Source organism: Dendrobates tinctorius, unplaced genomic scaffold, assembly GCF_039654945.1.
Source record: "Dendrobates tinctorius isolate UK_male_01 unplaced genomic scaffold, ASM3965494v1 ptg000044l, whole genome shotgun sequence".
NCBI lineage: Eukaryota > Metazoa > Chordata > Amphibia > Anura > Dendrobatidae > Dendrobates > Dendrobates tinctorius.
In genome coordinates this window covers 33,691,076-33,705,021 of record NW_027361712.1, presented here as the reverse complement: position 1 = coordinate 33,705,021, position 13,946 = coordinate 33,691,076, and the positions used below count along the sequence as shown (strand labels likewise).

Here is a 13,946-nt window from a genome sequence, read left to right as displayed (position 1 = left end):
GGATGGCTGAAAGCGACCTCAGAAGGCGAGAATAACTATATTTTTTTATTATTTTTTTACACCTGATCGCTGGTCTCCCGCCTGTCACACACAGCGATGCGTGCTGGCCAGCGGGAGACCAGCGACCAAAGAAATGTCCAGAGGTTTCTTCCAGCGATCAGCGATACCGGCAGGGGGGCCGCTCGCTGATCGCTGTCACACACAGCGATCTCGCTGGTGAGATCGCTGTTACGTCACAAAAGTTGTGACTCAGCAGCGATCTCGCTACCGAGATCGCTTAGTGAGACGGGGCCTTTACTGTTTGCCACATGGGTTTTTTTTTGCCTTCCTCTGGATCAACATGTTAGGGCAAATTAGGATAGGATATGGGCTGAATTAGATGGACTTAAAGTCTTCCTTCAACCTTAATAACTATGTTACTATATTACCCTCTAAATGCAAAATTATTAAATCAGGATATGGATGACTCTTTGACAGCTGTTGCATACATCCAACCAAATTCTTCCATAACATTCCTCTTCTGCTAAACCAAAAAATGTGGAGGGAAGAAGTATTAAATGAGAGATTCTCTGTATAGTACCCCATTGTCGCCCTTTTTTCGGCTCTATAAATATATGTGTCCGATGATCCACACAATTAGCGGACCTACAAAATGAATAAGATGTTAGCATTCATATAAATTGGGCCGAACATACAATTTGAACCTTTTTGATTCCCACCTTCCAATTTTCATTATATTATTGTCTTGAACACCCAACCTAGCCGCTTCTGTTGCTACTCCAATACGAAAAGAGTGAGACGTGATTTTAACATTTTTCAAACCCAATTGGACCAGACATTTTTTAAAAATAAAATTAAATTGAAAAAACAGTCACCGGTTTACCATTGCGGTGAATGAAAAATGGACCTTCTAAACTTGGTCTCATGCTAAGCCATCTCTTCACATTCGAGACTGGACAAATGACTGAATCTGAGATTGCAGATAAACTAACTGAAGCTCCTTTTCCTAACTGATCCGTTTTTGACTTTTTTATAAATAAAACAACAGAGGATTCAAATACCTTTATATCCCCCATTAACAGGCCAGAAGGTGAATTTTTTGACTGAGAAACTATTTCCCTGACACGAAGAGCTGCAAAAAATGCTAATGTAAATGTTGCTGAAAACAAACAACTTTCTTCAAAATTGTCGCAAACCAATGGGAGAGACACGCAAATGTCTTTTAGCAAGCGAAATGATATGGAACGATGATCATCCTGTTTAAAATTAGCCCTTCTGAATCCTTTTAACAATTGTTTCATCAAAAAATTGTCATACAACTGTTTCTTGCCCAAAGTTTTAAGGAAAAATGAAACACCAGCAATGTGTTTTGCTAACGCTGAATAAGACAGACCTTTCAAAACCAAATGCTCTGCAAATTAGAGAGCTGTTTCTTCCTTAGCTTTTTTATATGAGTAATCGTTTGCTGTACAAAATCTTATCCATACATTCCAAGCGCCCGAATACTCGGACCAAGTTTTTTTGTTTTTTTTTAGTCAAGGACTTTCCAATAAAATATTGAATTAGACCTGTACTGTGTCCCATATATTCTCTGGGCAAATTGTTCCTTCTTTGTCGGCTCCGGGAACATGCTCCGAAAACTTTGACCACTGGCGGTGACAAATAAGTTTAGCACAACCATTAATTAACTCATTTAAAAATGACGCTTTTAACCAGATATTACACTCCATACAGACAAGAACTAACGGCCTAAGAATCTGGTTAGCCCATCTGTTTTTATCCGAAAATGTATTTAACATAAAAAACAAACCTTGGTTGTTAGAACGAAATAATATACGCTTATTGCAAAGGCTAGGTCCCCACAAAAGAATGGCTACATTTATGGCGAAAAGGTCTAAAATTGCTCCCTTCTTAATAATATTACTGTAAGACCAAAAACTAGGCCATCTGTTTGACGACCAGTGTGATTTAAAAGATAAACCAAAACCTTCTGATTCGTCCGTAACAATATACAAATCCAAATCTTCGGCAAATGCAAACGGGGTCTGCCACATTGTCTTGCCATTAAATTTAGATAGGAAACGACAACCAAGTTTTCAAATTCTCCTTAAGCTCGCCTACCTAATCTCAGGTGTGAGTTAGGCGCAAGATTACCTGCTGTGGCATCGCATAGCCTTCTCGAAAAAACCCTACCCATGGGTATGAGTTTTAAGGCAAAGTTCAAGGAACCTAATAACGACTGCAAGTTTTTTCAATAAAACTTTTTCCTTCGACAAAAAACAGATTAATCATATAACAAATTTTGAATACCCAAAAATTCCAAAGAAGTACAAGGAGACATGTTTTTTTTTTTTTTTTGCCATAGGTATTCCAAAATGCTCGCAAACTTTAACAAACTTATCCATCAAAGCAAAACAAACGTCAGAATCTCTGGGACCAATAAACAAGAAATCATCAAGATAATGCACTGCTCCGCTGCCTTTTGATTTGGACTCCACTACCCATTGAAGAAAAGTTGAAATCGTCTCAAAATAATAACAAGATAATGAAAAAACCCCATAGGGAGACATTTATAAAAAAAAAAAAAAATTATCTTTAAAACAAAAACCAAGGGAATTGAAACCTCTCGGATCAACTGGTAACAACCTGAGCGCAGCTTTTATGTCAGATTTTGCTAGCAATGACTTGTGACCAAAACTTTGCAGAAACTCCACTGCAACGAAGTGTACTTCAATGAACAAATTTCCGCATCCACTTCATCGTTTAGGGAACTTCCTATGGGATACGATAAGTGATGAATCAATCTAAACGAACCCACCTCTTTTTTAGGAACTAAACCCAAGGGAGAGACCCTGAAATTATCAAATGGAGGAGAGTCATATGGGCCCTCTACTCTACCTGCTTCAATCTCTTTTAATATTTTTTCCTCGACTATCATTGGATAATCTAACGCTTATCGCAAATTGTTCCATTGTTTACAACCAGTACCTGGAAATGTTGGACCAAAAAATCCGTTACAGAAACCATTTTTTTGCATGTAACTTCTCTCCGTGTCTGGGTACATTTCTAACCATGGGACCATAATTTGTAACTTCACCGGAGTCAGCGCTCTTTGAAAGTGCATCTTTATTGGGTTCTTGTTGACCATTTTGTGACTGACGTTTGAAGCATCTAAACATTGCATGTGTACCCCCGCAAAACAAGCACTCATGGTGAAAACGACAGTTTGCAGCCCACTTACAGCTTGATTCGTTGAATGCAAAACACACCCCTTTTTTACTAGGTGTAGACATATTCTGCTTATATGATGGGAACATCTGGGGCAACATCAAAATTAGCCATAATCCCAGGTCTTTTTTTACCCCATGATAGGTTAGGGTGCATGGCTATTTTTTGACGAAATGCTTCGTCACATTGTAACCATGACATGCCCCCAAAGTTCCGATATGCATCCAAAATTGAATCTAAATGCTGAAACAGCCCCGAACATAACGAAAGGTGTTTTTCACCCAGTACAGCCGCATAGATAGCTAATGCCTGAAGCCAATTATTAAATGACCTCTGAATAACCACCCGTTTCTTTTCTTCCGGTTCATCTTCTCTTTCATATCTATGATATTGTTCTTTAATTGACGGTAAAAGGGAGAAAATATCAATGTATTCCCCGTGCCAAATTTGTTCTTTTACTGACATATTAATATGGAAACCAAGTGGGGACATCTCACATGACAAAGATTCTTTTAACGGGACTTCTAGCAGCCCTGTTTTTACAACTACTCTGCTGCTGGCTGCAAACCTCATGAGGGCGTAACACTGGGGCTGTTCCTGCAGACATACATTCACTTAACACTTCTTTAACCAAACACTTCAAATTAGCATACAATGGGGTAGATAAAGGGACATTAAAAATCTCACCCCTCTGATCCTGTGTGTTGACCGGATCCAAGGAAGCTTCGGCACTCAAGCTTGTCACGGCAGGCGAATGCTGCTGAGGAGATGATTCCTGGCATACTTCGGTATCCATTGCCGTCGAGACTGCTCTCCATGATAAAGCAGCAGCCACAGCCTTGCTGTCTTCATTTGCACAGACCGCTGCTGAACGCTGCCTGGCTTGTACTGGGGTTCCCTGGGCCGCTGCAGCTCTTTTACGTCTGCCGCGGCTAGATGTCTCCGGTAAGTTCAAATTCACAGCTGTTTCCCCGGGTGCTCCTCCCCGTCGCCTCACTGACGTGCCGGCGTCTGTGTCTGATGACGTGGACCGGCTTCGCTGGAGTTCGTGCGTTGCCTCATATGTAACTGCTGAAGTAGTGAATCCATCTCCATCCTGCTTATCTTGAAATCTTCTTGAGGTAAACTGAGGTAACTGTCTCACACAGCTGATTATATAACAAGTTCTTCCTGCTCATACTCTGTCAGCCAATCAAAACAGGTTCAAAAAAAGAGCGGGAAGCCAAATCTGCCTGACAACAGGGAACCTGCTCATGAAATATCACAGCTTACTGAAACATTAACTCTTTATAAACCAGAGCTTAAGAAACCAACTGAACACCATCAAATTAATAATTATGGGAGCCGCGATATCATGCGACCCCCCCTTGTATTCACTAAGGGGAGGGCGTTCATTCTCCAAACCTGAACCCCATTGAACACCTCTGGAATGTAATCAAGAGGAAGATGGATAGTCACAAGCCATAAAACAAAGAAGAACTGCTTAAATTTTTGCGCCAGAAGCAGTGTGAAAGACTGGTGGCAAGCATTCCAAGATGCATGAAAGCGGTTTTTAAAAATCATAGTTATTCCACAAAATATTGATTTCTGAACTCTTCCCGAATTAAAACATTAGTATTGTTGTTTCTAAATGATTATGAACTTGTTTTCTTTGCATTATTTGAGGTCTGAAAGCACTGGGTCTCTTTTTTAATTTTGACCATTTCTCCTTTTCAGAAAAAAACAAAAGAAAACAAAATTTATTGCTTGGAAATTTGGAGGCATGTTGTCAGAAGTTTGTAGACTAAAAGAACAATTTACACTTTACTCAATATACTGTGGCAGGGCTAAGGGTCGTGTAATTGATGGGAGATATGTGTCTAATAAATGGCTTATCTCCATAATGTAAGGCATAAGTAAAGCGTACCAGATATTATTATTGTTGTTGTTGTTTGAAGGACCTGTGGTGAGGTCACAGTCAGGTGACCAGTCAGCTGCTGGGTTCGTGGGTGTGGCTACAGCCTTATAATGTGGCCTGCTCCTGAACCAGGGAGCTGTATGTGGGGAGGACTACACCTCCCAGCATGTGCTGAGACTCGCGGTCTGAGTCTGCAACCACGAACGTTTATGTTTTGTTTGCCTAAACTAGAGGCTATTTTTGGTGACACGCTGTTTTATGGTTTATGACAGAAATAAACCTTATGAACTTTGGAAGAACCTGTCTCCTGATTGTCTCTCGCTGCACCTGAGTGAGTCACATCCCCACAATACCTATAAAGAGAAATAATCAGACAAAGTGAACATTTGGAAGTGGTCTCTTAATTTTTGCCAGAGCTGTAATAAAATACTTGAAGAGGTCATGTTGCCTTACGCTGAATAGGATATGCCCTTGAAATGGGTGTTTCAACAAGACAGCAACCTTAAACACACCAGTAAATAAGCAAAATCTTGGCTCCAGTCCAACAAAATTGAGGTTATGGAGTGGCCAGCCCACTCTCCGGACCGTAATCCGATAGAACACTTGTGGGATGACATTAAAAATGCCATTTCTGAGGCAAAGCCAACAAATGCCAAAAAATTGTGGGATGTAGTCCGAGCATCCTGGGCTGGAAGAACCGGTGACAGGTGCCAGAAGTTGGTTGACTCTATGCTACATAGATGTGAACCAGTTCTCAACAACTGTGGGTATGCAACTAAATATAAGGTTATTGATTCACAGGAACGCTAAATGCACAAAAAAAAGGACATATTGTGAGTTTGTAAAGACACATGCAGACACTGCTATTTTTTAGAACAGCTTAATGTTCATGTTTTGGTATTTTTTGTAAAGTAGTAAAAAAAATATACATTTCCCTTCATGTTTTGAATTAGAAAACAGTGTGTAATGTTCCCAATGCTGAAAATAAAAACTAGTATAAAGATTTTGTGATTAACGCCTGTTTTTGAACACACTGCTATTATTTTGAACACTAATGCAGACAATAAAGGATAGAATTACGCATTTATTTTCTTTTATATCAACTCTCGTGTTTAGGTAATATAAAAACTGCTAGAAACTACACCATTCCTGCTCATGATTGCAGACTATGAGAACATTCAGAAGTAGTGGTTGTGCTGCACATTAAGAGAATCAAAAACCAAACCAAGTACTTAACTCCTTTCTGACATGAGACGTACTATACCGTCCACGGGACCAGGGCCTCTATGCCCACGGATGGTATAGTACGTCCAGCGCGATCAGCAGCGGTCACGGGGTGAGCGCTGCTGATTGCGGCCGGATGTCAGCTGATTATCACAGCTGACACAGGAGCGGTCATGGACCGCCCCCGACATGTTAACCCCTGGCACACTGCGATCAAACACGATCGCAGTGTACCGGGGGTTTAGGGAAGCATCGGAAGGGAGGGGGCTCCCTCCGTGCTTCCCTGAGACCCCCACAGCAGCGCGACAGTATAATAAAGTTAAAAAAAGTGTAAAAATAATTTATAAAAAATCGCTAAATAAATTTAAAAAAAAAAAATTACCTAATAAATTCATTTTTTGGAAATAAGAAAAAAAACAATAAAAGTACACATATTTAGTATCGCCGCGTCCATAACGACCCGCCCTATAAAACTGACCCATTAGTTAACCCCTTTAGCGAACCCCTTAAAAAATAAAAATAAAAAACAAAGCAAAAAATAATGCTTTATTATCATACCACCGAACAAAAAGTGCAATAACGCGCGATCAAAAAGACGCATATAAATATCCATGGTACCACTGAAAACGACATCTTGTCCCGCAAAAAACGAGCCACTACACGGCATCATCAGCGAAAAAATAAAAAAGTTATAGCTCGCAGAATAAAGCGATGCAAAAATAATTTTTTATATAAAATTGCTTTTATTGCATAAAAGCGCCAAAACATAAAAAAAACATAAATGAGATATCGCTGTAACCGTATTGACCCAGAGAATAAAACTGCCTCATCAATTTTACCACACGTGGAACGGTGTAAACACACCCCCCAAAAGAAATTCTTGAAATGCTGGTTTTAGTTCATTCTACGTCCCAAAAATCGGAATAAAAAGCGATCAAAAAATGTCACGTGCCCGAAAATGGTACCAATAAAAACGTCAACTAGTCCCGCAAAAAATAAGACCTCACATGACTCGGTGGGTCAAAATATGGAAAAATTATAACTCTCAAAATGTGGTGATGCAAAAACTATTTTTACAATAAAAGGCGTCTTTTAGCGTGCGACAGCTGCCAAATATAAAAACCCGCCATAAATAGTAAATCAAACCCCCCTTTATCACCCCCTTAGTTAGGGAAAAATAATAAAATTAAAAAAAATGTATTTATTTCCATTTTCCAATTAGGGTTAGGGCTAGGGTTAAGGCTAGGGTTAGTGCTGAGATTAGGGTTAGGTGTGTGTTGGGGTTAGGGTTGGAGTTAGAATTGGGGGTTTCCACTGTTTAGGCACATCAGGTGCCAATTCTGCGTTGAAAAAGTCAAATGGTGCTTCTTCCCTTCCAAGCTCTGCCATGCGCCCAAACAGTGTTTTACCCCCACATATGGGACAAATTGCAAAACAACTTTTTGGGTCCAATTTCACCTGTTACCCTTAGGAAAATAATAAATTGGGGGCAAAAATATTTTTGTGGAAAAAAAATGATTTTTTTCATTTTCACAGCCGGGCGTTATAAACTTTTGTGAAGCACTTGGGGATTCAAAGTGTTCACCACACATCTAGCTAATTCCCGTGAGGGGGGTCTAGTTTCCAAAATGCGGTCACTTGTGGGGAGGTTTAACAGTTTAGGCACATCAGAGGCTCTCCAAATGCAACATGACACCCGCAGACCATTCCATCAAAGTCTGCATGCCAAAATGTCACTACTTCCCTTCTGAGCCCCGACGTGTGCCCATACAGTAGTTTTCTCCCACAAATGGGGTATCAGCGTACTCAGGACAAATTGGACAACAACTTTTGGGGTCCAATTTCTCCTGTTACCCTTGGGAAAATAAAAGAATTGTGGACTAAAAGATCATGTTTGTGGAAAAAATATGATTTTTCCATTTTCACGTCCGGGCGTTATAAACTTCTGTGAAGTACTGGGGGGGTTCAAAGTTCTCACCACACATCTAGATAAGTTACTTAGGGGGTCTAGTTTCCAAAATGTTGTCATTTGTGGGGGGTTTCCACTGTTTTGGCACATCAGGGGCTTTCCAAATGCGACATAGTGTCCGATCTCAATTAAAGCCAAAAAAGCCAAATGGTGCTGCTTCCCTTCCGAGCTCTGCCATGCGCCCAAATAGTCGTTTGCACACACATATGTGGTATCAGCATACTCAGGACAAATTGCACAATAACTTTTAGGGTCCTGTTACCCTTGGAAAAATAAAAATTGGGGGTGAAAAGATCATTTTAGTGGAAAAAATATGATTTTTTAATTGTATGGCTGTACATTATAAACTTCTGTGAAGCCCTTATGGGTTCAAAGTTCTCACCACATATCTAGATAAGTTCCTTGGGGGGGCTAGTTTCCAAAATGGGGTCACTTGTGGAGGGTTTCCACTGTTTAGGCACATCAGGGCCTCTCCAAACATGACATGGCGTCTGATTAGAATACCAGCCAATTTTGCATTGAAAAAGTGAAACGGCGCTCCTTCCCTTCTGAGCTCTGCCATGGGCTAAAACAGTGGTTCTCCCCCACATATCAGGTATCAGCGTACTCAGGACAAATTGCACAATAACTTTTGCAGTCCAATTTCTCCTGTTACCCTTCGTAAAATAAAAAAATTGGACCTGAATTAATTTTTTTGTGAAAAAAAGTTAAATGTTCCTTGTTTTTAAACATTGAAAAAATTCCTGTGAAGCACCTGAAGGGTTAATAAACTTCCTGAATATGGTTTTGAGCACCTTGAGGGGTGCAGTTTTTAGAATGGTGTCACTTTTGGGTATTTTCTATCATATAGACTCCTCAAAGTGACTTCAAATGTGATGTGGTCCGTAAAAATAAAATGCTGTTGCAAAAATGAGAAATTGCTGGTCAACTTTTAACCCTTATAACTTACTAACAAAAAAATTTTGGTTCCAAAATTGTGCTGATGTAAAGTAAACATGTGGGAAACGTTACTTATTAAGTTTTTTGTGTGCCATTTCTTCTCTGTGATTTAAGGGCATAAAAATTCGAAGTTGGAAAATTGCATTTCGCCAAATTTCCATTTTTTTCACAAATAAACACAAGTTATTTGAATGAAATTTTACCACTAACATGAAGCACAATATGTCAGGAGAAAACAATGTCAGAATCAGCGGGATCCATGGAAGCGTTTCAGAGTTATTACCTCATAAAGGGACAGTGGTCAGAATTGTAAAAATTGGCCCGGTCATGAACGTGCAAACCACCCTTGGGGGTAAAGGGGTTAAAAAACACAGACCCTCTAGAGTAATTAAAAAAGCAAATTATTGTCCTGGATGTGTTGTCGTTGTGGGGTCTTCTGCGGGGCATCCACTGCCTTCAGTTACTTGTACGTTGCATGCATTAGTGGAATGTCCTACTGAGGTAGTTTGTCCTGGAGGGATATGTGATTTCGGATTACTCTTAACAGTCTCCTGTATGCCAGACTGATGAGGAAAAGCTTTTCTTTCTGGCATGTTGTGATATCCTTGAGTGGTCTGTTTTGGTTGTGTTCTGATTGGCGCAGCATTCTGACTTCCCTCGCGGAACACTGGTTGTCTGGAGATGTTTCGGTATGAAACAGGATGTGAAATGTCTGTCACATTCATGACGTTATTATCTCCAATTTGAAAATTTGAAGATCCGGATATATTTATGGTAGTAGCTGAAATGAGATTAATTTATATTATTTTTGTGCACAGAATATATAGTACTTGTTTGAAAATAATACTACATAGGATGTGTATGATGGCAGGAAATTTCTTTACACAAGCAGGCTAGCACATTCGCACAGTGATCAAAATGCACTCTCCCCTCCATTACATTTGCCACCCAATGTAGAATGGCTTTCCACGATCCTCGGGTCAGTTCCCCTTTCCTGTTTTTTCCTAACAATACAATTCCTTTAAAGTGGATCTGTCGCCAGATTTCATAATGCAAACTGCTGAGGGTGTGTGCACACGTTGCGGATTCTGCTGCGGATTTTTCAGCACAGATTTGCCTAAATCCGCAGGTCAAATGACGTGCGTTTTATCTGCGGATTTATTGCTGATTAGTCTGTGGTTTTCCCATGCGGTTTGACACCTGTCATGGAGCAGGTGCCAAACCACTGCGGAATCTGCACAAAGAAGTGACATGCTGCGGATTTAAAACAGCAGCAAATCCGCTCGGAAAAATCCGCAACGTGTGCACTGTGTTTTTCATTTTGCATAGACTTAAATGGTACTGTACAACGCAGCAGAATCTGCAACGTGTGCACACACCCTTACATTATTAAAAATATCTTAGTCCTGATGACACTGGTGTGTTAAATTGAAAACCTACAATGGATATAAAAAGTCTACAGACCGCTATTAAAATGCCAGTTTTTTGACATGTAAAAAAAACATACTAAGAAGAGTCATTTCAGAACTTCCATCTATGATGTCACCTATAATCTGTACACTTTAATAAAAAATAAACTAAAAATAAATATCTAAAATAATGTGGTAGCATAAATATGCACACCTTTAATCCCTTTACCACCTTGGAATTTTCCGTTTTTAGTTTTTTGCTCCCCTTCTTCACAAAGCCATAACTTTATTGTTCTGTCAATATGGCCATATTAGGGCTTGTTTTTTGCAAACGAGTTGTACGTTTGAACGACACCATTGATTTTACCACATAGTGCACGGTGAAAAAAATTCCAAGTGCAAAAAATGTGCAATTCCACAATTTTATTTTTTTTAACCATGTTCACTAAGTGCTAAAACTGATCTGCCAATATGATTCTCCAGGTTATTATGAGTTTGCAGATACCAAACATGCAAAGGCTATTTTTTATTTAAGAGGTGAAAAAAAACTCCAAATTTTTTTTTTATTTAAAAAGGCGCCATTTTCCGAGACCTGTAGCATCTCCATTTTTTCGGGATTCATGGCTACGGCAACCCCAAAAATGATTAATTCTGGCTTTTTGACTCCTTTTCTCGTTACGCCATTTACCAATCATATTAATTATTTTTATATTTTGGTAGATCGGGTGTTTCAGAACGCAGAGATTGTTTCATTTTGAATAGGGCAAAAGCAGGTGATTTGAACTTTTATATGTTAAAAAAACATTTTTATTTTACCTGCTTCAATAGTCTCCAAAGGAGACTACTTCTGATCGCTTGTCCATTTAAGACTACTTCTGATCGCTTGTGCTACACATAGCAGGGCTCCAGCCCTGCTATGTGTAGCAGGAATGCTACTCAACTATGAACGTTGGCCACTGGGCAGCGTTCATAGCAGATCGTCAATGACAAACACAGGGGTCTCCTGCAGACCCCAAGTTGTCATGTCAACCCATCGATGCCCAGCGATCATGTGAAAGGGACGCCAATGAGCGGAGCTACTGACGCTTTTCTGGCACAGGCATGTTAGTTGCAGGGGTGGATCACGTCATAGGTCGTAAGGGGGTTAAACTAATACTCTGTTTTAGTACCCTTGCATTTATGATATCATGCAGTCTTTTTGGGTTGGATGTTATGGTGGCTATGCACCAAACATACCTTTTGGAATTATGACCGAAAAGTTCAACCTTGATCCACATGCTTTTGGCAGACTCAATGCAAGTTTTGGAAAAATGTAGCCGGGTTTGGATGATTTCTTTGTAAGAAAAGGCTTCTATCTTGCCAGCTGATCCCACAGGCCAGAAATATGAAGAATACAAGAGATTGCGGTCACATGTAGTTCACAACCAGTATTTGCTGTCACGGCGGTAACGCATCCCCTGTGCCCTGCTACCCACTGCATTCACCACTCTGCTCCTACCGGTGTCAGGCAGCCACACTGAGTCCTCATGCAGCTCTGCTGCATATCCTTTCTGTCTCCAACTGGAAATAGAGTGGCGTGGCCAGATCCTGCAGGAACCTAACCCTATTGTACCCTGCAGGGATTAACTTCCCTAGCCTGTCCATAGGCAGCAGGGAGTTTATTAGGCAGTTCCTCTCACCATTCCTTGCCTGAACGTAACTTGTTACATTAGTAGCTTGTCTCTAGTTCCTGTTTGTGCATATTCGTTCTGTCTTTCCTGATATTGACATGGCTCGTATACCGTTTATCCTGATCTCTCCGCTCCTGACCTCATCTACGTGTATTGAACCCGTGTTGCCTGCCTGGACCTTGGATTGCCTGACTACATCTTTGTTTTCATCCTCTTCGTACCCGTGTATCTGAGCCTCTGGTTAACTGCTGCAGACCCGAGGACTGCCCTGGAGTGGTACCTGGTGACTACCTGTGGCCAAGCTTATTGTCATCATCACAGGCTCTAGTGAATAGAAATAGTCACTTAGAGACGCCCCTCCAGGGTAAGCCCTGCCCGTGACGCAGTAGGTCCATGCCCACCAGCGTTACACTTGCCATAAATTTCTGTAGCTCCTTTAATATTGCAATAGACCCTTTGGCAGCCTCCTAGACCAATTTTCTTCTTGTCTATTCATCAACTTTTGAGTGGGGTTCTAGGTAGGGGCAGACATACCGCATGTTCAGCCAGTGCAGCTGCTCTGGGGCCCAGAGGTGGAGGGGGACCCCTGCAGGGTGGCTAACACTGAGGGCAATCTGGCATGTTTCTCTGGCCCCGAGGCTCCGGGGGGGCCCCTAGCCAGATTGCCCTCATGTTTGGTGGGCAGCGATCCGTCCTCCACTTCCTGTTAGCGCTTCCTGTCTGACACAGCCGCGCAGCTGGATGACATCAGCATTCAGCACGCACCTATGTCAGATAGAAAGCTGCTGGCATTGATTATGTGCAATAAAAGACAACACACAATTAAAATAAAAGGACCAAGCAATGTAGAGCACATGAAAAACACAGGGGAAGGCGCCAATAGAACAGACCGGAGCGTTGACTCAGACACTCATCTTCACTGCGCATGCGCTGGTTCCCTACCCGCTCCATATACGGCCGGATGCGGCTGACGGCTTTGATACATCTGAAAGTAATTAATCTCATTAAATGCTCCTATATTAAGATGGTACTGCACACATGGAGTGACGGAAGCCCTTGCGAAACGCGCATTGTGGCTGCTATTTTCACATTTCCACGTATGGGTTACGATGGGTGAGATGCTGTTTGTCTTTTTATGTATGCTGTGGTCAGTTTTTACTTGATGAGGACATATTACTCTTATGAATTAAAATGGTCACTGCTGTGAGTGTCTGCCTTATTATATATTATGGCATACCAATTTAGTTTACTATGTGGACATCCCTTCATTGTATCTTTGACCATTTGTTATCAGACCTTTAGGCATTTAATTAATGTCTTGAGTCCTTTTTTTCTACTAAGATTTTTTGTCACTAGGACTCATGATTACTTGTGCATCTTGCATCCTACACCTGATACATGTGTTATGTGGATATGTGAATTATTCTTTGACACCGTGCGCCATTGTCTTATCTTTCTTATTATGAAATCTATTGTTACTGGTCTATGTATTTTGTAATAAAATTGTTCCTTTATTTTATTATATCTTGGACTCTGTGCTCCATGTCTCTTGTATTATATATCCCTTCGTATATAGTGTACTCATTTATTATGTATAGCAGAGTCCCTTA

General features: G+C 40.7%; 1 protein-coding gene and 1 long non-coding RNA gene across 3 annotated transcripts in view; one reads left to right on the top strand and one right to left on the bottom strand.

Annotated features, from left to right (window-relative positions):
• LOC141089178 (uncharacterized) overlaps positions 1-13,946 on the top strand; it is a 210,579-nt gene that overhangs the window by 70,219 nt on the left and 126,414 nt on the right. The gene's annotated exons all lie outside the window — the stretch shown is intronic.
• RIPK3 (receptor interacting serine/threonine kinase 3) overlaps positions 5,507-13,946 on the bottom strand; it is a 128,327-nt gene continuing 119,887 nt past the window's right edge. The window contains exon 14 of the mRNA XM_073575504.1: positions 5,507-10,038. Coding sequence (XP_073431605.1) covers positions 9,659-10,038 — 380 coding nt within the window. The 3' untranslated portion in view covers positions 5,507-9,658. The remainder of the gene's footprint in view (positions 10,039-13,946) is intronic.